This window comes from Vipera ursinii (genome assembly GCF_947247035.1).
Source record: "Vipera ursinii genome assembly, chromosome: 1".
Taxonomy (NCBI): Eukaryota; Metazoa; Chordata; class Lepidosauria; order Squamata; family Viperidae; genus Vipera; species Vipera ursinii.
The window spans coordinates 357,529,622-357,552,694 of NC_139512.1; the positions used below are offsets into that span (position 1 = coordinate 357,529,622).

At 50.5% G+C, this 23,073-nt stretch overlaps 1 protein-coding gene and 1 long non-coding RNA gene across 4 annotated transcripts in view; both read left to right on the forward strand.

Moving 5' to 3' along the window:
- LOC310632899 overlaps positions 1 to 23,073 on the forward strand; it is a 339,863-nt gene that overhangs the window by 249,332 nt on the left and 67,458 nt on the right. The window lies entirely within an intron of this gene.
- The window catches only part of CORO6 (coronin 6), a 43,157-nt gene continuing 25,951 nt past the window's right edge, over positions 5,868 to 23,073 (forward strand). For 2 of the 3 annotated variants that reach the window (XM_083379803.1, XM_083379801.1), the window contains exons 1-3: positions 5,984 to 6,051; positions 9,656 to 9,863; positions 20,286 to 20,408. In XM_083379803.1, the coding sequence (XP_083235929.1) occupies positions 9,666 to 9,863; positions 20,286 to 20,408 (321 nt within the window). In that variant the 5' untranslated portion in view covers positions 5,984 to 6,051; positions 9,656 to 9,665. Of the gene's footprint in view, positions 6,052 to 9,655; positions 9,864 to 20,285; positions 20,409 to 23,073 lie in introns of all 3 variants that reach the window. The other variant, XM_083379802.1, reaches the window with a different exon arrangement.

A 23,073-nucleotide genomic window follows, 5' to 3' on the forward strand; every position in this document is an offset into this window, starting at 1 on the left:
TGTGCAGAGTGTAGACTTCGTAGCCGCCAAGCAAACAGAGGGGGACCCTTTTCTTTCTCATCCTCCTCTGCTAGAGTCATAGAATAACACAGTTGGAAGGGACCTCGGAGGTCTTCTAGTCCAACCCCCTGCTTGAGCAAGAGGCCCTATGCCAGAGCTGTCCAATCTTCGGAACTTTAACACTTGTGGACTTCAACTCCCAGAATTCCCTAGCCAGCCATGCTGGCTGAGGAATTCTGGGAGTTGAAGTCCGCAAGTCTTTTAAGTTCCCAAGGTTGGACACCCTTACCATTTCAGACAACTCCAGTCTCTTCTTGAAAGCCTCCAGTGATGGAGTGCCCACAACGTCTGGTGGCAAGCAGTTCCACTGGTTAATTGTCCTCTCTGTCAGGAAGTTTCTCCTTAATTCCACGTTGCATCTCCCTCTGACTTGCAACTCCCAGAATTCCCCAGCCGGCATGCTTTAAGATAGGTGGACTTCGAATCATAGAGTTGGAAGGGACCTTGGAGGTCTTCTAGACCAGCCCTTTGCCCAAGCAGGAGACCCTTGACCGTTTCAGACAGATGGTTGTCCAATGTCTTCTTGAAAGCCTCCAGTGATGGAGCACCCACAACTTCTGGTGGCAGGCTGTTCCACTGATTGATTGTTCTCAGGAAATTCCTCCATATTTCCAATTTGGATCTCCCTCTGTTCAGCTTCCACTGTTGCTTGCTCCTTCCTTCCTTCCTTCCTTCCTCTCTTCCTCCATCCTTCCCTTCCCCTAGTTCCCTTCCTCTTCTTTTTTCCTTTTGTCCCTCCTTCCCATTTTCCTTTCCTTCCTTCCTTCCTTCCTTCCTTCCTTCCTTCCTTCCTTCCTTCCTTCCTTCCTTCCTTCCTTCTTCCCTCCCTCCCTTTTTTCTTTCTTTCTTTCTTTCTTTCTCTCTCTCTCTCTCTTTCTTTCTTTCTTTTTCTTTCTTTCTCTTTCTTTCTTTCTCTCTCTCTCCTTCCTTCCTTCCTTTCCTTCCTTCCTTCTTCCCTCCCTCCCTTTTTTCTTTCTTTCTTTTTCTTTCTTTCTTTATTTCTCTCTCTCTTTTTCTCTTTCTCATTCATTCATTCATTCATTCATTCATTCATTCATTCATTCATTCTACAATGATAGAATCCTAAGCCTGCAAGGGGCCTTGGAGGTCTTCTAGTCCAACCCCCTACTCAAGCAGGAGACTCTATAACCATTCCAGAGAAATGATCGTTCAATCTCATCTTAAAAACCTGCCAGTGATGGAGCACCCACAACGTCTGGAGGCAAGGGGTTCCACTGGTCAATTGTTCTCGCCGTCAGGAAATTCCTCCTAAATTCTAGGCTGGATTCTCTCTTTAATGATCTTCCATTTTCCTTCCTTCTTCGCTTTCCCTCGCCCCACTGAAACGGCCCCGTTTGTCTGTTCTAATTTTATTTTCATTTTTTTTTCATGGCTTCAGCAAATCGTCTCAAGCGGCCGTCCGCTTGAAGCGGCAGCCCACGGGGATGTCCGGCAGGGGTCCTTCACCATCAAGGCCAGAGACCCTCGGGGGGGGGGAGACGAGGAGACCAGGAACCCAACACCTTCAACACACAAAGAAGATCAAACCAAAAGATCCTTTTGCAGCTTGGAAAGAGGAAAGGGTGGGGTGAGGGGCAAAACCCCCCCCCCCTTTTTTTTAATTCACAGGAAACAACGGGCCTGCTTTAAATTCCGTTTATTTATTTATTCCGCTGGAAGTGATTGATATCGCCAGTGGTTCATAGATTGCAGCATTTATTGGCTTCACTCTGTGTTTTTTTGTGTGTTTTTTTTTTAAAAACTGCTGGTTATTGACCTAATAAATATTATTGATTGATTGAAAGGCATTTCTGTTGGTTTGTTCCCATCCTGCCTTGACAGCCAGTCCTGAACTTACGACGATTCATTTAATGACCGTTGGAGGTTACAACGGCACTGGAGAAAGTGACTTGTGACCATTTTTCACACTTACGACCATTGCAGCATTCTCTCTCTCTCTCTCTCTCTCTCTCACACACACACACACACACACACACACACACACAGTCGCAGGATCAAAATTCAGACGCTCGACCTCTGACTCATATTTATGACCGTCGCAGGGTCCCGGGGTCACGCGATCCCCTTTTGCGACCTTCTGACAAGCAAAGTCAATGGGGGGGGGGAAGCTGGATTCACTTAATGACCGTTGGACTAACTTAACTGAGTGATTCTCTTAACAAACGTAGCAAGAAGTGATCCTTTGAGAGTTGAATGCAACGAAATCTCACCTTAATGTATGCCGATTAGTGTATATTCAAAGTGACAATAAAGTTTCTATTCTATTCTATTCTATTCTATTCTATTCTATTCTATTCTATTCTATTCTATTCTATTCTATTCTATTCTATTCTAATTCTATTCTATTCTATTCTTCTATTCTATTCTATTCTTCTATTCTATTCTATTCTATTCTATTCTATTCTTCTCTATTCTATTCTATTCTTCTATTCTATTCTATTCTATTCTATTCTATTCTATTCTTCTATTCTATTCTATTCTATTCTATTCTATTCTATTCTATTCTTCTATTCTATTCTATTCTATTCTATTCTATTCTATTCTATTCTATTCTATTCTATTCTATTCTTCTATTCTATTCTATTCTATTCTATTCTATTCTATTCTTCTATTCTATTCTATTCTATTCTATTCTTCTATTCTATTCTATTCTTCTATTCTATTCTATTCTATTCTTCTATATTCTATTGTATTCTACTGTATTCTATTCTTCTATATTCTGTATTCTATTCTATTCTATTCCATATTTTCGTTTCTATTCTATTCTATTCTATTCTTCTATATTCTGCATTCTATTCTATTCTATTCTATTCTATTCTATTCTATATTTTATTCTATTCTATTCTTCTATATTCTATTGTATTCTACTGTATTCTATTCTTCTATATTCTGTATTCTATTCTATTCTATTCCATATTTTCGTTTCTATTCTATTCTACTATTCTATTCTATTCTATTCTATTCTATTCTATTCTATTCTATTCTATATTTTATTCTATTCTATTCTTCTATATTCTATTGTATTCTACTGTATTCTATTCTTCTATATTCTGTATTCTATTCTATTCATTCCATATTTTCTATTCTATTCTATTCTATTCTATTCTATTCTATTCTATTCTATTCTATTCTATTCTATTCTATTCTATTCTATTCTATTCTGTATAGGTCATAAAAGGGGAAAACTCACTAAATAACTGACTTGGCTGACAATGGAAATTTTGGGGTGCATTTTCATCATAAGACGAGGACGACCTGCATTATTTTGACAAATAGCTCAAGACGGCAGTCCTCTCCCAAGCAATCTCCTCCTCCCATTTTTCTCACAGCCACAACCTTGTGCTGCCCAAATCAAATAATCTGAGTTTGGGGAGCTTAGGAACAGGATTTTAAATTTTTAAGGGGAGGTCAGGGCCCCCGGGACCCCCTTAGGAACCAAAACAAGGGGGGCCCTCCCCCGCCTCTATTATATAATAATAAGAAGAAAGTTGGAAGGAACCTTGGAGATCATCTAGTCCAACCCCCTGCTCAGCCAGGAAGCCCATTTCTGACTTGGCTCTTCGCTGCCCGTTTGGAGAAGCGGGGATACAGTTTCCTTTGGAGAAAAATCTTCTGAGTTTTGGGTTCTGCACGCTGGTCACCGTCAGCGGGTTGGGGGGTGGGTCTGGGGTTGGGGGGGGTGTTTGCCCCCCTTCTTGTTCCCCCTGCAAAAGGGGATGCGGGGCATTGTGGCAGATAGACTGCCTCTGGACAGGGAGGTTTTACTGATGACCAGATGGCTGGCAAGGGCATGGAGGGGGCCACGGCTAAGAAGGGGGTGCCCCACCTCTTTTTCTCTTGGTGAAGGGGACATGGTTGGGGGTCTGGGGGAACCTGTAAGGCCTTCTGTTCCCCAACTCAGGGAAGTTAAAAGTCCTCCAGGGTGGGTCCCAGAAGCACCACACATGTAAGCCACTCTGTATTACTTTGTGAGCCAAGGACCGGTGTGGGGGGGGGGTCTGGGGGAGGCTGTTATCCTATGCAAGGAGAGGCACCCCACGTCCGTTCCCCCCACCCCAGGACGGCCTGGCCTCTGGCTTGTGCTGAAGCTGCTCAGCAGAACTTCCCCATCTGGAGGCAGTCTACCTTAGAGTCCTACAATCTGAAGGCTAGAAGGGACCTTGGAGGTCTCCTAGTCCACCCTGTTCCTCAAAGGCAAGGGCGGGAATAAGGGAACCCACCACGATGCTGACCCCCCCTCCTCCGTGGGCTGCCCCATTTGCGGGGGAAAGAAGAGGGGGGCCTAACCCCCTTCAGCTGTGCCTCTCTGTGGCTTGCGTGGGAGGGGGACAGCGCTATCCCACACACGGAGAGGGTTCCCCCTCCCTGCCCCCCCCCCCGCAAGGCCCTGAGTTGCCCCCCCCGCCTCAGTAGAACTGCCCCATCCAGAGGCAGTCTACCTTACAATCCTCGAATCCTAGGACCGGAAGGGACCTTTAAGGTCTTCCAATCCAACCCCCCCCCCCCTGCCCAAAACCAAGGAGAGAACGCGGGAGGGGGAACCCACGAGGCCCCCTCCCCCACCGACCAGCCCCCTTTCCAGAGAGAGAAAATGAGGCGAGGCACCCCTTTCTTAACCTATCCCCCCTCCCTTGCCCGCTCCCCGGCCCATCAGTAGAACCTCCCGCTCCGGAGGCAGTCTACCTGACCCCCAATGGCCCTTTTGGCAGGGGGGGAACCAGAAGAGGGGAGAAGACACCCCCCCCCTGCAGTGTATGCCTCCCAGCATACACAAAGGACAGCACAGCAGGAGGCTGATGGTGCAGGCCAGCAGAGGGGTTGGACAGCTCCGGGCGATGGCTGCTCACTCAGGATAAGCCTAATGAGTTAAGCTGTTGACAGCCCCAGGCATGGTCAGCCTGGTGCAGGGGTCGGCAACCTCGGCTCTTTTATGACTCGTGGACTTCAACTCCCAGAATTCCTGAGCCAGCATAGCTGGCTCAGGAATTCTGGGAGTTGAAGTCCACGAGTCATAAAAGAGCCGAGGTTGCCGACCCCTGGCCTGGTGGGAAGCCATGATCTACACCCATTGTCCCCTGCACTGGCAGGAAGCCCAGGTTGGAACGGATTGGATGCCATCCACCTGGGCAGGTGCAAATAGACGCCAGGCTTCCCCTGTTCCCCCAGTTCGTTCTGTTCAGAATAAACTCATCTCTACCCCAGCTCTGTGTCCGTCTCTATGTGAAGCACGCGACCTTACACCCCCCTTCGCCCCGCTCCCCCCCTCCCCTCCCCACCCAAAGACACAGAGACTCTAGCAGCCCCTTCCTCTCCGCGCTGGGGGGGCGCTGCAGGGGGACCCCCGGGCCAGGCACCTGGAGGGGCAGCAGCAAGTCAAACCCCGGCAGGCTGGTCCAGCCCCCCCCCGCACCCCTCCGGCCCCATCCTCCACCCCCCCCAGCCCTCAGTCCCCCCCCCGCTGCCGCCGCCGCCGCAGTCGGAGGCTATATTAGGAAAGTCAGCTCTGCACCAGCGCCGCGCCTTCTATAGCCCATCAGTAGAACCTCCCGCTCCGGAGGCAGTCTACCTGACCCCCAATGGCACCTGGAGGGGCAGCGGCAAGTCAAAGCCCGGCCGGCTGGTCCAGCCCCCCCCCCGCACCCCTCCGGCCCCATCCACCACCACCCCCAGCCCCCAGCCCCCCCCCCGCCGCCGCCGCCGCCGCCGTTGGAGGCTATATTAGGAAAGTCAGCTCTGCACCAGCGCCGCGCCTTCTATAGCCGGCCGCCGCAGAGCCGGGGCGGAGTTGCCGCGCCCGCTGCGCTTGGCGGGACCCCCGTGGAGGTCGCCCCCCCAGCCGGGCCGGGCAGGGGAAGCTCCCCCGTTTACAGGCCGCCCGGTGGTCGTCGCCCACCCACCCACCCACCCACCTAGGGAGGAGGAGGAGGAGGAGGGGGGAATCCCCGCGTCACTGCGCCTTCCCACGAGCAGGTGAGCAAGCGCCGGCCGGGTCGCGGAGAGAGAGGCTGGGGCGCCGAGACCCCCGCCCCGGTTTTTTTCCCTCCCCCCTCTTAGGACTCTTCACTTCCCCGGACCCCCCCGTCCCACCAACCCGGTGCAAAGCCCCGATTCTTCCAGCTCCTCGGGGTTGAGGAGGGGAGGGGGGAGGGGGGGGCAGAAACTCTGCCGGAGTTTTTATGGCCCCCGGGGAAATTGGGGAGAGGTCTGGTGGGGACCCCTGCGGCAGCCCCTCCCTCCCCTCCCCCCCCGTGCAGAGTGGGAGGGCGTACCCCCAAATTCTTCTCCACCCCCACCACCCCCTTTTGGAGCTTTCGCTGGATAGAAGCGGAGAGGGGGGGTTGGGGGTGGGGGGAAGGGAGGGAGGGAGGGAGGGAGAAGAAACTCAGCCGGACTTTTTGGGCCGTGGGAATTGGGGAGAGGTCTTGCGGGAGCCCTGCGGCAGCCCCTCCCTCCCCCGTCCGTGCAAAGTGGGAGGGCGAACCCCCATTTTTCCCACCCTTTTGGGGGCTTTTGCTGGATAGAAGGTGAAAGGGCGGGGGGGAAGGGAAGGACGAAGAAACTCACCCGGACTTTTTGGCCCGTGGAAATTGGGGTGAGGCCTCGGGACCCCCTACCGCCCCACCGCCCCCCCCCGGTGCAAAGTCGGAGGGCGACCCCCCCAATTTTTCCCTCTGTGGAGCCTTTGCTGGATAAAAGTGTTGGGGGCTGGATGGAAAAATTGGAGAATTGGAGTAATCGGAGAAACTCCCCAACTTCTAAAGGGGTCTTTGTGTGAACCAAACCAAAGGTAGCCCCCCCCACTTTCCCTTCTCTGCCCCCCCCACGCGCCCACATGAAGGCTCATCTCTAAACAAACCAGCATCAAAGAAACTTTTAGCAATCTTAAGTTTGGTTTCCAATGGACCTCTTTGAAAAGGAAGGGTGGGGAGGGGGGGAAAGATCCGTCAATTGGCATTACAGGAGTTTGGGAATGGAACCGCCATGTCCCAGCGCAGTCTATCAGGGAACGCCTGAAAAGGGAGGCATCGACCCTTTTCAAGCAGCATCCCCCAAACATTGTTCCCTGCCAATTCTGTTGAACTCGCCCTCCCCCCAAATAGCTTGAGTTTCTTAGATTTTTCTTAGATTTTTTTTCTTAGAGTTTCTTAGGTTTTGGGGTGATTTGCTCTCCGGGCTAGTCTCACTAAGTTTCTCAGGCAAAGCGACTGAGCAATTTTTGGTTTTAAAACAAAATCCATAAGGTTAGAAGTTTTGGGCTCAAGAGTAACAAAGTTGAAGGGGACTTTAGAGGTCTCTTAGTCCAGCCCCCTGTTCAAGCCTGTTAGAGGTGACCCTGAGCATTTCCATCCTCCTTAAAAAAAAAAGGGGGGGTGTTGTGTTGTGGCATCGTAGAGCACTATAAATCCCAGTTCCTAGTCTTGGGAAGGTCAGACTAGATGACCTCCCCCCCTCAAGGTCACTTCTGAGTCCTATTTTCTCAGATTACTGCCTAGGCCCGGCTGCCACCCTACTGAAAAGCTGTCCATGTAGTCCTCGGCTTACGACCACCCCAAAATTTCTGTCGTTAAGCGAGGCAGCTAAGAGAGCTTTGCTCCGTTTTACGACCTTTCTTGCCAGCGTTGTTAAGTGAAACGGTGCAGTTAAGTGAGTAACAGGGTCGTTAAGGGAATCTGGCTTCTGAATGGACTTTGCTCGCAAACACACACACACACACACACACACACACACACACACACACACACACACCAGGACGCTGCGACCATCACAAATAGGAGTCAGTTGCCCAGTGTCTGGTCGTTAAGTTTGAAAACCGGTCATAAGTCTTTTTTTTTCAGCACGGTTCTCGCTTCAGTCACTAACCGAATGGTCGTAAGTAGAGGACCACCTGTGCTTGTGGGGTGCCTGGCACAGTGGCCCCGTTTGGAATCCAGTGCCGGGCAGAGGGAGATTTATACAAGGAAATCCCCTTTAAAAACAATTAAATATCTGAGCTGGAGTTTTGGGGGGTGTTGGTTCTAGCTTAGCAAGGACAAAAAATTAGGGGCAACGCCAACAAAATGGCAGCAGGAGGAATGAGAAGCAGGTACGCTCCGGAACATACCAAACACACAACAACAAAATTAATCCTGTGGAACTCACTGCCACGTGATGGAGCGGCGGGCAGCGAATTGCATACTTTGCAAGGATATTGGAGATTCCAGAGAGGGGATGATCACAGCTCCCACCCAGGATGGGTTGAGCTCCTGGCCTTTGATGCCCTTGCCAATCGGGCATCCGATAAGCCCTTTTGATTGAGTGGTTGTAAAGTTTGCATATGCTTTGTCCGAGCCAGGATTTTCCGAGCCGTGTCTTTGGCCATGTTTGGGGCAGGATGCTGGATGAACTTTGTTGTTCTTGTTTTTAACTCCCCCCACTGGGTTCTTGTGATCTTCAGCTCCGAGAGTCCTACTTGTGCCCAATTGGCAGTTGGCCCAAATCATTGCCAGTTGAATAGAGTAGAGTAGGGTAGAGTAGGGTAGGGTAGGATAGGATAGGATAGGATAGGATAGGATAGGATAGGATAGGATAGGATAGGACAGGACAGGATAGGATAGGATAGGATAGGATAGGATAGGATAGGATAAACAATAGAGTAGAGTAGAGTAGAGTAGAGTAGAGTAGAGTAGAATAGAATAGAATAGAATAGAATAGAATAGAATAGAATAGAATAGAATAGAATAGAATAGAATAGAATAGAATAGAAAATATGGAACGGAACAGAACAGAACAGAACAGAAAATATGGAATGGAATGGAATGGAATGGAATGGAATGGAATAGAATAGAATAGAATAGAATAGAATAGAATAGAATAGAATAGAATAGAATAGAATAGAATAGAATAGAATAGAATAGAATAGAATAGAATAGAATAGAATAGAATAGAATCAAAGTTGGAAGAGACATTGGAGGTCTTCTAGTCCAGCCCCCTGCTCAGGCAGGAAACCCTCTACCATTTCAGACAAATGGCTGTCCAGTCTCTTTTTTAAAACTTCCTGTTTGGAGCATTCACAACTTCAGAAGACAGGTTGTTCCACCAATTAATTGCATAACCATTGATGGATTTACGGCAGGTATGCCCAACCTTGGCAACTTTAAAACCTGTGGGCTTCAACTCCCAGAATTCACCCAGCCGGCATGGGGAATTCTGGGAGTTGAAGTCCATATAGGTCTTAAAGTTGCCAATGGTGGCCAGCCCTGATTTAATGGCGGGATTCCCACTGCAAAGAAAATGTGCAGCTTAATAATCCTTTTAATCTGGAACTCACCTGCTGGGGAACAATAGAGCAGGGTCCAAAAAAAAGGGGAAAAAAAGAAAAAAAAAGAAAACCTTGAGAGGAAAAAACGAGGTTGATGGAGGAGGAAAACAGCAGCCTTGGAGACCGGGGTGGGAAGGGACGGTGAAATGAGAGCCAATTTAATCAACCTGTCGTTCTCTGTTGTGACTTCCAAGATCTGGGGACGGCTGTGGACCAATTCCCCGGCTGATCTCGTTGTCTCTTTCTGCCCCCTCTGCCCCCCCACCCCCACCCCAGGTCCCCCGCCATGAGTCGTCGGGTGGTTCGCCAAAGCAAGTTCCGGCATGTCTTCGGACAGCCGGTCAAGGCTGACCAGATGTATGAGGACATTCGCGTCTCCAAAGTGACCTGGGACAGTTCCTTTTGTGCTGTCAACCCCAAGTTCCTGGCCATCATTGTGGAATCGGGAGGAGGCGGAGCTTTTATGGTCCTGCCCTTGAGCAAGGTAGGTGGCCTTGGGGTGGGGGTGGGGGCATCTGTCCCCCAAAGCGGGAGCCGTGGGGAGCAGCAGCATTGAAGTCTCACAAGGCTTTTGACTTCTGCACTCGAGGTGCTCCATAACTATTCACAACCACCCTGCGAGGGAGAGGATTCCCTTGGCCTGTAAGCGAGGCAGAAGTCTGCCATTGCAAAAGGCAAAAAAGCAGCAATTGAGCCTCTTGTGAGGGCATCTTGGCACTTCCCCCGACGGGCTCTGTGGATTGCTACAATCCAGGCCTGCTTCATTCGCACTCGGGGCCTGGGGGGTGGGGGCTGAAGGCTACAATACAGGGCTGCAGTACAGGGCTGAACGAGTGAAATGGACCCCTGAAACCACGCTAAAAAGAAACACGATTTGACTTCTCTAAGATCATCAACAGCCACCTTTTGAGAAGAACGCAGAGAAAGGGATGAAGGAGAGTATTAAGGATATTCAAAGGGATGAAAAACTAAGGATGAGAGGAGGGATTGAAAGAGTCGAGCTGGGTGCATTTAATCTTGGGAAAAGATGATGGAAGAGGAGATGAAAGGGCTTGATCAACAGCTGAGGGACGTCAACAGAAGAAGGATGAGTCATTCTTTGTCTCCTCTGACTCAAGAGTTCAAGAGGAGGGTTAATGGATTGGATTTAAGATAATGTTTCTCGACTTCAGCAACTTGACGATGGGTTAAGTTAACCGCATTTGATTTTTGATTCTGGACAAGCAATGTAGTTTTGGGGTCCCTTTTCTGGAGAAGTTTGAAGGTACCCCGAAAAGTTCAACCGAAAACCAAGCCAATCTTTCGGGTCTTCCACCTGCTCACTTACTTCCGAAAGTTCTTGGTGACTTTGCTTCTCTCTTGTGGCCTGTTGGCAAATTTTTCTCAGCGGGACAAGGCATCTCTGGGATGGTGGAAGATGGGCCATTTTGCCCCATCTGTCCTAGCGAAGCTTGACCTGCTCCTTGGGGCAGGAATGTGGGTGAAAAGCTGGAGAAATGTCTCTTCAACCTCTGCTTCCAGGAATGGCAGTCTGGCATGTTCTGGGGTCTTCACTTGGATGTTCTTCCTAATCCAATGTTTCTCGACCTCACTGACTTGACGATGGGTGGACTTCAACTCCCAGAATCCATCGTCAAGTTGCAGAGCTCGAGAAACATTATCTTAATCCAATCCGTTATCCCAGATCTTGACCTCTGGAGCCAGAGAAGACAAAAGAGATGACTCATTCTCCTTCCATCGACATCGTTCAGCTGGTGACCAAGTCCTTCCATCTCCGCTTCCACCATCTTTTCTCAAGGGTAAATGCACCCAGCTCGACTACTTCCATTTCTCTTTGTTGTTGTTAGCTGCGAAGTCGTGTCCGACCCATCGCGACCCCATGGACCACGTTCCTCCAGGCCTTCCTGTCCTCTACCATCTTCTGGAGTCCCTTTAAGCTCACGCCTACGGCTTCAGTGACTCCATCCAGCCACCTCCTTCTCTGTCGTCCCCTTCTTCTCTTGCCCTAAACCTTTCCCAGCATCAGGCTCTTCTCCAGTGAGTCCTTCCTTCTCATTAGGTGGCCAAAGGATTTGAGTTTCCGCTTCAGGATCTGGCCTTCTAAAGAGCAGTCAGGGTGGATCTCCTCTAGGACTGACCGGTTTGATCGCCTTGCAGTCCAAGGGACTCGCAGGAGTCTTCTCCAGCACCAGAGTTCAAAGGCCTCAATTCTTTGGCGCTCAGCCTTTCTTATGGTCCAACTTTCACTGCCATAAATTGCAACTGGGAAGACCATAGCCTTGACTATACGCACTTTTGTTGACAGGGTGATGTCTCTGCTGTCTAGATTTGCCATGGCTTTCCTCCCGAGGAGCAAGCATCTTTTAATTTCTTGGCTACAGTCCCCGTCTGCGGTGATCTTGGAGCCCAAGAAAATAAAATGTGTCACTATCCATTTCTGTACCTAGCCCTTAATTTCTTATCTCCTGAACATCCCTGATACTCTCCTTCATCCCTTTCTCTGCATCCCTCTCAAAAGTTGGCTGTTGAGACAAGGATGAACCGAATGGAAAAATGGACGACAACGTTATCCATTTGGTTGTATCCGATCCTTGGTGATTCTGTGGGTCAGGTCTCCCCCCCCCCACACACACACACATCTTCTGACCTTGCACTACGTCTTTGAGTAAACGGAGCAATGGTCTCCTCTGATTTGGAGACAGTGGTGGAAAAGTCCTCCAAGGAAGGCCCCAAACGGAGTCATTTCTTTTCTTCAGAAGTTGGCAGGCGACAGTGAGCCCGCTTGGCACAGAGCGGAACGAAGAGGAAAGACTCGCTTAGAAAATTACGCAGAGCCGGTTTGAGTGCGCGCGCGCCCGTCTAACGGGCTGCAGTCAGGAGTGAGAAATTGGGTTCTCAGCCGATCAGGAAATGGAAGTGACAGCAAGGAGAAGCGGGTATCCCTTGAAAGGAGAGGAGATGCTGCAGTCGAAATGTGGATTTGTTCCTTTGACGCACAAAGGTGCCAGATCGTGTTATTTTCACAAGCCGATCCCTGCCACGCACACACACACACACAAAAGCAGGCCTGAGGGAGCGGAACAGAGCAGAACAGGATGTCGGAGTTGGAAGGGACCTTGGAGGTCATCTAGTCCAGTGGTCCCCAACCTTTTGGGCACCTGAGACCGGTTACGTGGAGAGAGGTTATTCCGTGGACTTGAAGGGGGTGTGGTTTTGTGTGCTGCCTGCATCCCACGGATGGGGGTTTCCTTGTTTGTGCGGACGGACCGGTTGCTGACATGCCACAGCCCGGTCCCGGTCCATGGACCGGGGTTTGAGGACCCCTGTTCTAGTCCAATCCCTTGCTCAGGCAGGAGCCTCTATACCATCTCAGACAAATGGTTGTCCAATCTCTTCTTTGAAAGGAGCGGGAAGAGGAGGAGAATAACAGAGTTGGAAGGGGACCTTGGAGGTCTTCTAGTCCAACCCCCTGCTTTATACCATCTCAGACAAATGGTTGTCCAATCTCTTCTTTAAAAGGCGGAGGAGGAGGAGGAGGAGGAGGAGGAGGAGGAGGAGGAGGAGGAGGAGGAGGAGGAGAATAACAGAGTTGGAAGGGACCTCGGAGGTCTTCTAGTCCAACCCCCTGCTTTATACCATCTCCGACAAGTGACTGTCCAGTCTCTTCTGGAAAACCTCCAGCGATGGAGCAGCCACAAATTCCGGAGGCAAGGAATTCCACTGGTTGAATCAGCATTTTGAATCAACTTTTTGGAAATGTGGTTACCGTTTAAAATTCTGGAGAAAATCAGGGTGATTCAAACTATGAAGGCCGTCCTCAACGTACGACGCAACTGAGATCAGAAATTCCGCTGCTAAGCCAGGCGATGGCTAAAGGAGCCAGGCCTGGTTTTTACAACCTTCTTTGCCACGATTGCTCAGCAAATCACTGCAGTTGTTTTAGTGAGTCACCTGGACGTTAAGCGAATCCAACTTCTCCCCAGTGAAGTTGCTCATCGGAAGCCATTGGGAAGGTCACGAATAGTAACCACCTGACCCCGGGATGCGCCCAAATTTTGATCACGTGACCCTGGGGATGCTGTGATTTTTCTAAGGGCTGGCCGTGCTTTGCCACTTGGAATGGTCGCAATAATAATAATGATGATGATGATGATGATGATGATGATGATGATGATGATGATGATGGAAGGCACCTTGTGTCTGCTGAGTTTATTGGGGGTGGGGGTGGGAAGGCTTTCCTTCTTACTGATTTTAGCATCAGGTAAAGGTAAAGGTCAAGGTTCCCCCGCACATGCGTGCTAGTCGTTTCCGACTCTAGGGGCCGGTGCTCATCTCCGTTTCAAAGCCGAAGAGCCAGCGCTTGTCCGAGGACGTCTCCGTGGTCATGTGGCCGGCATGACTAGACGCCAAAGGCGCACGGAACGCTGTTACCTTCCCACCGGAGTGGTCCCTATTTTTCTACTTGCATTTTCACGTGCTTTCGAACTGCTAGGTTGGCAGAAGCTGGGACGAGTAACAGACGCTCACTCTGCTACGCGGCACTCGGGATTCGACCCGCCAAACTGCCGACCTTCCGATCGACAAGCTCAGCGTCCTAATCCACTGAGCCACCGCGTCCCCTAGCATCAGGTACCCCCAGTTTATAGGGACGCGGTGGCTCAGTGGGTTAGGACGCTGCGCTTGTCGATGGTGGCATTGTTCCCGGTGGTCACGGGATCCCCTTTTGCGACCTTCTGACAAGCAAAGTCAATGGGGAAAGCCAGATTCACTTAATGACCGTGTTACTAACTTAACAACTGCAGTGATCCACTTAACAACAGTGACAAGAAATGCGGAAAAACTCACTTAAGAAACATTTCACTTAGCAACGTAAATCTGGGGCTCAGCTGCAGTCGTAACTCGAGGTCTCCCTATACAAGCAACTCGTGGAAAATCGCAAAGATTCCAGAGACTCAAATAGTAACTTGCAAATTCTAGTGCCAGGGAAGTTGGCAGCCCTTCGAATTTCTTCTCCTGTTTTTATCTAGTGTCTCAAAGCTCCAAAATCATATGAAGGAAGGACCCCACAAGGCCAGCATAGCTTGCTCCGGCCACGATACATGGAATGAACCCACATTTATTTAGGAGGAATAATCCCTTAAATAGGAACCAACAAGTGTGCTGCAGCTTCCAAAAAGGCCAACACAGTGCTAGGCTGCATTAACAGAGGAATAGAATCAGGATCATGTGAAGTATTAATACCACTTTACAATGCCTTGGTATGGCCTCACTTGGAATACGGCATCCAGTTTTGGTCACCAAGGTGTAAAAAAGTTGTTGAGACTCTAGAAAGGGTACAGAGAAGAGCAACAAAGATGATTGGGAGACTGGAGGCTAAAACATACCAGGAACGGTTGCTGGAATTGGGTATGTGTAGTTTAATGAAGAGAAGGGTGAGGGGTGACATGATAGCACTGTCCCAATACCTCAAGGGCTGCCCCAAAGAAGAGGGAGTCAAGCTATTCTCCAAAGCGCCTGAAGGCAGGACAAGAAGCAACGGATGGAAACTAATCCAGGAGAGAAACAACCTGGAATTAAGGAGAAACTTCCTAACAGGGAGGACAATTAACCAGTGGAACTCCTTGCCTCCAGAAGCTGTGAATTCTCCAACACTGGAAGTTTTTAAGAAGAGGCTGGACAGCCATTTGTCTGAAATGGTAGACTTTGATGGGGCTGTGGTTTTCTCCTTGATTGGGATATTGTTTTCTGCTTGGCTGTTCGACTGGTGTTAATCCGTGCTTATCTGGTTGTTGCTTAATTAATGCTTTAGAGACTCTCTATTTACATATTTAATAGTTGGCAGGGCAAGCCACTATATATAACCTAGTTGGGTAGTGAAACATCTGCAAGGAAACCACCAAGCTCAGAGGACATCCCCACATCCTCCTCCTCCTCCTCCTCCTCTCCACAAACCCCCTTCCCTTCTAGCCCTGATGATGTTCCCTAGTTGGGTCGCGAAAGGTCTGCAAGAAAACCACAAAGCTCAGAGAACATCAAGTACCCCACAATTCTCCTCCTCCTCCTCATCTTCCTCCTCCTCCTCCTCCTAGCACTGACAATGTTCCCTAGTTGGGTCATGAAACGCCCGCAAGAAACGCACCCAGCTCAGAGAGCACCAAGGACCCCACATTCCTCCTCCTCCTCCTCCTCCTCCTCCTCCTCCTCCTCCTCCTCCTCCTCCTCCTCCTCCTCCTCCTCCTCCTCTTCTTCTTCTTCTTCTTCTTCTTCTTCTTCTTCTTCTTCTTCTTCTTCTTCTTCTTCTTCTTCTTCTTCTTCCTCCTCCTCCTCCTCCTCCTCCTCCCCACTCCTAGCACTGATGACATTCTCTAGTTGGGTCATGAAACGTCTGCAAGAAAACCACCCAGCTCAGAGGGCACCAGGGACCCCACAATTCTCCTCCTCCTCCTCCTCCTCCCCCTCCCTTCTAGCACTGACAATGTTCCCTAGTTGGGTCATGAAATGCCCGCAAGAAACCCACCCAGCTCAGAGGGCACCAAGGACCCCCACCAGGCAAAGTATTACACGGCCGGCACATTTAATCAAAAACAGCCAGCCGAGCAGAGGACCACAAGAGCTGACAATGTCAAAAGCTCTGAAGGACGCCATGCTGTTTCCTCGCTTTGTTAAACCACCCGTTTGACATCATTTCTGGCATGACACCACGATGCGCACAATATCCCTCCGGACAGCCGAGGCAGGGCACCGAGTTGGGGATGCGTGACGAATTGCTGGCGTCTCATTGCCCAAATGGAAGATGGACACGCCCCGTTGGGCTGTGGCTGCCCACACCTCCTGCCCTCGGAGGACAATTTTCAGGTGCCTTGGAGGAACCTCCAGGGGCAAAAAAATGGTGTTTTGCAAAATATCTTGAACCCCAAAGGTTCAAGCTAGAGAGCCAATCAGTCAGAATAGAGCTGGAAGGGAACTTGGAGGTCATCTAGTCCAACCCCTGCTCAGGCAAGAAACCCTATACCATTTCAGACAAAGGGCTGTCCCGTCTCTTCTTAAAAACTTCCAGTGTTGGAGCATTCACAGCTTCTGGAGGCAGGTTGTTGTTAATAATAATAATAATAATAATAATAATAATAATAATAATAATAATAATAATAATAATAATAATAATAATAATATAAAGTTGGAAGGGACCTTGGAGGTCATCTAGTCCAACCCCTGCTCAGGCAAGAAACCCTATACCATTTCAGACAAATGACTGTCCAGTCTCTTCTTAAAAACTTCCAGCATTGGAGCATTCACCGCTTCTAGTGGCAAGCTGTTCCACTGGTTAATTGTTCTTATTGTCAGGAAATTTCTCCTTAATTCCAGGTTGCTTCTCGCCTGGATTAGTTTCCATCCGTTGCTTCTCGTCCTGCCTTCAGGTGCTTTGGAGGATAATTTGACCCCCTTTTCTTTGGGGCAGCCCCTCAAATATTGGAAGATTGCTATCATGTTCCCGCCTAGTCCTTAGATAGAATGGAATACAGCTGGAAGGGACCCGGGAGGTCTTCTAGTCCAGCCCTCTGCTCAAGCAGGAGACCCTATACCTTTTCAGGCAAGTGACTGTCCAGCCTCTCCTTAAAAGCCTCCAGCGATGGAGCACCCACAACCTCTGGTGGCCAGCTGTTCCACTGGTTAATTGTCCTCACAGTTAGGAAATTTCTCCTTAATTCCAGCTTGCTTCTCTCCTGGATTAGTTTCCCTCCATTATTTCTCCTCCTTCCCTCTGGTGCTTTGGAGAATAACGTGACCCCCTCTTCTTTCTGGCAGCCCCCCTCCCCCAAATACCGGGATCCCGCTATCCTGTCTCTCTTATTTCTTCTTTTCTTTCAGACCGGCCAAACCCAAATCCCGCAGCCTTTCTTCGTACGCTTTAGTCTCCAGGCCTTGGATCCTCTCCGTTGCTCTTCTCTGAACTTTTTTTTTCTTTCTCCCCAAAGTCTTTTCCCCCTGCGCTTCAGCCTGGCTTTCGGTGCTTGTGAATTTTTTCCGCCCTGGCCACTGTCCCCCTTTCCTCTTCCCGCCTCAGGCAGCTGCCCTCTAAGTGCCCCCCCCTTCTCTCTTTCCCCCCACCACCCACCCTTCCTGCCCTGGACCGGCCAGGCCAGCCCGGGTGAGATGGACTGGAGCAGTTGGCCGGCTGAGTGTCACAATAATAAGTGACTCGCTTTGGGAACAATTAAAACGAAGGGAGGAGGCTGAACCGGGGGTGGGGGGGCATTTTTTCCACAGCTCAGATTTCCAGGGAGGGGGGGGTGGCGACAGGCGAGGCAGCCCGCTCAAGGTCAGGGCGCCTGGAGGAGAACTCTTGCCACAGTAGATGGCTGCATTTGTCCTGCCGACAATCTCTCAAGCTTCGTGGCCTCCCTACTTTTAAGTCTTCTTGATCCTCCCTCCTCCTCCTCCTCCTCCTCCTCCTCCTCCTCCTCTTCCTCCTCCTCCTCCTTCTCTCCCCCACAAACCACCCCTCCCCTTCTAGCACTAATGATGTTCCCTAGTTGGGTCATGAGAGCACCAAGGACCCCACAGTCCTCCTCCTCCTCCTCCTCCTCCTCCTCCTCCTCCTCCTCCTCCTCCTCCTCCTCCTCCTCCCTTCTTTCCTTCATTTTCCTTCTTCCTTTTCACTTTCACTTTCTCCTCCTCCTCCTCCTCCTCCCAGCACTGATATTGTTCCCTAGTTGGGTCATGAAACGTCTGCAAGAAAACCACCCAGCTCAGAGAAGCACGTAGGACCCCACAGTCCCTCCTCCTCCTCCTCTTCCTCCCATCACTGATGATGCTCCCTTGCTGGGTGATGAAATATCTGCAAAAGGTCACCAAGCTGAGAGGATCCCACAGTCCTCCCCACCTCTTCCCCAATACTGATGACGTTCCCTAGCTGGGTCATGAAACGTCTGCAAGCAAACCACCCAGCTCAGAGAGCACCAAGGACCCCACTGTCCACCTCCTCCTCCTCCTCCCTTTCTCCTCCTCCTCCTCCCACAAACCCCACTCCCTTCTCGCACTGATGATGTTCCCTAGTTGGGCCATGAAACGTCTGCAAGCAAACCACCCAGCTCAGAGAGCACCAAGGACCCCACAGTCCTCCTCCTCCTCCTCCTCCTCTCTTCTAGCACTGGTGACGTTCCCTAGCTGGGTCATGAAACGTCTGCAAGCAAACCACCCAGCTCAGAGAGCACCAAGGAGCCCACAGCTGTCCTCCACCTGCCCTTCTTCCTCCTCCTCCCCCCTCCCCCCTCCTCTTCCTCCTCCTCCTCTTCCTCCTCCTCATCTCCCCCTCGTCCTCCTCCTACTCCTTCCACTCCCTTTTAGCACTGTTCCCTAGTTGGGTCATGAAACGTCTGCAAGAAAACCACCCAGCTCAGAGGGCACCAGGGACCCCTCCTAGGACTGATGATGTTACCCAGTTGGGTCATGAAATGTCTGCAAAAAAAAACAGCCAAGCTCAGAGAGGACCAAGGACCCCACAGTCCTCCTCCTGTTCTTCCTCCTCCTCTTCCTCCTCCTCCTCCCTCCTAGCACGGATGACGTTCCCTAGCTGGGTCATGAAACGTCTGCAAGGAAACCACCCAGCTCAGAGGGCACCAAGGACCCCCAAAGTCCTCCTCCCCATCACTTCTCTTCCTCCTTCTCCTTTTCTTTCTTCTTCTCCTTCCCCACCTCCTCCATTTCTCTTCCTCCCTCTCTCCCTCCCTCCCCCTTCCCTTCCTTTCCCTTCCCTCCCTCCCTCTTTCCTTTCTTCCTTCCCTTTCTTTCCTTTCTCTTCCCTTCCTCCCTTTTCCCTTCCCTTTTTTCTTTCCCTTCCCTTCCCTTTCTCTTTTTATCTTCCTTCCCTTCCCTTTCTTTTCCTCTGCTCCTTCCCCTTACAATAACAACAACAATAATAATAATAAGTTGGAAGGGACCTTGGAGGTCATCAAGTCCAACCCCCCGCTCAGGCAGGAAACCTGATACCATTTCAGGCAAATGGCTGTCCAGTCTCCCTTCCCTTCCTCCTCTTCCTCTTCCTCCTCCCCCTGGAGACCAGCACCAATTGAAGCCTCTGGGGGGGTGGGGGGGGCGGCAGTCACTCAGCAGAAGAGGAACGAAACGAAAAGCAACGGGGGGGGGGGGAGAGAGAAGGGGCCTGCAACCGGCGCTCTCAAAGTCACCCGTCCTTACAGAAACGCTCCCCCCTTCCAAGCGGATCCCGCGCTCCGATGCCCAGGAGGGGATCAGGATGTTCTTGTCCTGCCAGGCGCACCTGGGAGTTGGAGCGTGGGAAGTGCAGTTTGCCGGAGCGTGACGAGGCTGCCAAAATTGTCCCCCCGATGATTTCGGGCTGCGTTTACAGAGCCGTAACGTTCAGATCATGAGAAGTAATCGCTCTCTCTTTTCCTTGTCCTTGGTGAAAAGGACGAGTTGTGTAACGCACCTTGTCTGGACCACAAAGTCAGGAGGCTCCTAATAGACCCCGGTGGCAGACGCACACCTTCCTACTCCTTTTTTTCCCCCACAACCACAACCTTGTGAGGTGGGCCGGGCTGAGAGAGAGGGACTAGCACAAAGTCACTCAGCTGGCTTTCCTGCCTAAGGAGGGACTAGAACTCACCGTCGCCTGGTCATCGGCCCAAAGTTACCCACCCGGCTTTCTGGCCTAATGTAGGACTAGAACTCACAATCGCCTGGTGGTTGGCCCAAAGTTACCCCAGTTGGCCTAAGGCAGGACTAGAACTCTCCATCTCCTGCTTTCTAGCCTGGTGCCTTGACCACTAGGCCAAACTAAGTTCATGCCTATGTTTCCTGGGTGCAAGGACCAGAATCTTCCTTTGGAAAGCGGCACGTAAATTAAATAAATAAAATAAAATCCCCTGTTCTCCATGTATGTTTGCAGACGGGCCGCGTGGACAAGAACGTTCCCCTGGTGACTGGACACACGGCCCCCGTGCTGGACATCGACTGGTGCCCCCACAACGACAACGTCATTGCCAGCGCATCCGAAGACACAACCATCATGGTAAGTGACGGTGCCAGGGATGTCACAACCCTTCAGACGTTTTGCATTCTGGGTGTAATGAGGATGACGATGATGTTGTTGTAGTTGTTGTTGTTGTTGTTGTTGTAAGGGTCCTTGGAGGTCAGTCCACTGCTCAGGCGGGAAACCCTAGACTATTTCAGACAAATGGCTGTCCAGTCTCTTCTTAAAAACTTCCAGTGTTGGAGCATTCACTGCTTCTGGAGGCAGGTTGTTAATAACAATAATAAAGTTGGAAGGGATCTTGGAGGTCATCTAGTCCAACCCCCTGCTCAGGCGGGAAACCCTAGACCATTTCAGGCAAATGGCTGTCCAGTCTCTTCTTGAAAACCTCCAGTGTTGGAGCATTCACCACTTCTGGAGGCAGGTTGTTCCACTGGTTAATTGTTCTGACTGTCAGGAAGTTTCTCCTTAGTTCCAGGTTGCTTCTCTCTTTGGTTAGTTTCCATCCTCGACGTACGACCACAATTTCTAATTTTTAGTCATCATCGTCTTGAGTCCTGGCGTGACCAGACGATCAACTTTATAACTAATTTTTCCCACAGGTCAATGAGGTCAGTAAGTCAAGTCATGAGGTCGAAGGTTGAGTTGACCTGGTTGTGAATGCGAATCCAGCTTGACCAATGGCATTTTCTGGCCGCGTTTTGCCCAAAACGAGGCAAAAAAACCCTCACAAATTGCGATCGGGTGACCACCGGGCTTATCGTTAATTCACACCGTTCTTAAGTGAACGATTGTATGTTGGGGACTACCTGTGTTTACGGCAGGGGTAGGCAACCTTGGCTCTTTTATGACTTGTGAACTTCAACTCCCAGAATTCCTGAGCCAGCCATGCTGAGGAGAAAGGGAGAAGTTTCCAAGCTGAGCCATGCTGGCTCAGGAATTCTGGGAGTTGAAGTCCACAAGCGATGAAGGGGCCATAGTTTCCCCATGCTGGTTCAGGAATTCTGGGAGTTGAAGTCCATAAGCCATAAAGGGGCCATGGTTTCCCCCATGCTCGCTCAGGAATTCTGGGAGTTGAAGTCCACAAGTCATGAGGGGGCCATAGTTCCCCCATGCTGGCTCAAGAATTCTGGGAGTTGAAGTCCACCAGTCATGAAGGAAGCCATAGTTCCCCCATTCTGGCTCAGGAATTCTGGGAGTTGAAGTCCATAAGCCATAAAGGGGCCATAGTTCCCCCATGCTGGTTCAGGAATTCTGGGAGTTGAAGTTCAGAAGTCATGAAGGGGCCATAGTTCCCCCATGCTGGTTCAGGAATTCTGGGAGTTGAAGTCCATAAGCCTTAAAGGGCCCATGGTTCTCTCATGCTGGCTCAGGAATTCTGGGAATTGAAGTCCACAAGTTATGAAGGGGCCATAGTTCCTTCATGTTGGCTGAGGAATTCTGGGAGTTGAAGTCCACCAGTCATGAAGGGGCCATAGTTCCTTCATGTTGCCTGAGGAATTCTGGGAGTTGAAGTCCACAAGTCATGAGGGGGCCATAGTTCCCCCATGCTGGCTCAGGAATTCTGGGAATGGAAGTCCACAAGTCATGAGGGGGCCATAGTTCCTTCATGTTGGCTGAGGAATTCTGGGAGTTGAACTCCACAAGTCATGAAGGGGCCATAGTTCCTTCATGTTGGCTCAGGAATTCTGGGAGTTGACGTCCACCAGTCATAAAAGAGCCAAGGTTGCCTATCTCTGGTTTAGGGTCTTTTGACGAAACAGGGGTTAGAATTGGAGGCAGTGAAGACACTTTGGCAAATGTGAGCATTTTGCGGTCACCATCTTGACTTTTTTGACCACACGGGGTGCAGCAGTTGGCTGATTTAGAAAGCACTCTGGGGAGACCCTCTGGGTTGGGTGGGTGGGGAGCATTTTGGGAAGCTGATGAAAAGAAAAGGTTTAACCTCCCTCCAGGACTGGTTTTTCTTATGGGGTCAGTTGTGAGTTGGGGGGGGGATTTAATTTCACATGTTTGATTGGAAGGCTAGGGAGATTCAAGCCTCCGGCCTCTTGAAAAAGCACTTTTGCGTTTGATGGGGAGCTTTTTTCTGCCTTGGGTGCCTTATTCATGAGGAGGAGGAGGAGGAGGAGGAAGATGCAGCAAGCAAAGAAATGAGGCCAGAGACACAAAGAGCCACTTGGCTGAAGAAGAAGCCAAGTTCCTTGAACTTTGCGGGTCTGTCTTGAAGCTGCTGTTTCCCCACCTTGGAGGTTTAGGATGGGAGGACTTCCGCTCCCAGAATCCCCCAGCCAGCCTGCTTTAAGAGGGGTGGACTTCAACTCCCATAATCCCCCAGCCAGCCTGCTTTAAGAAGGGTGGACTTCAACTCCCAGAATCCCCCAGCCAGCCTGCTTTAAGAGGGGTGGACTTCCATTCCCAGAATCCCCCACCCAGCATGCTTTAAGAGGGGTGGACTTCAACTCCCATAATCCCCCAGCCAGCATGCTTTAAGAGGGGTGGACTTCCATTCCCAGAATCCCCCAGCCAGCATGCTTTAAGAGGGGTGGACAACTCCCAGAATCCCCCAGCCAGCCTGCTTTAAGAGGGGTGGACTTCAACTCCCAGAATCCCCAGCCAGCCTGCTTTAAGAGGGGAGGACTTCAACTCCCAGAATCCCCCAGCCAGCCTGCTTTAAGAGGGGTGGACTTCAACTCCCATAATC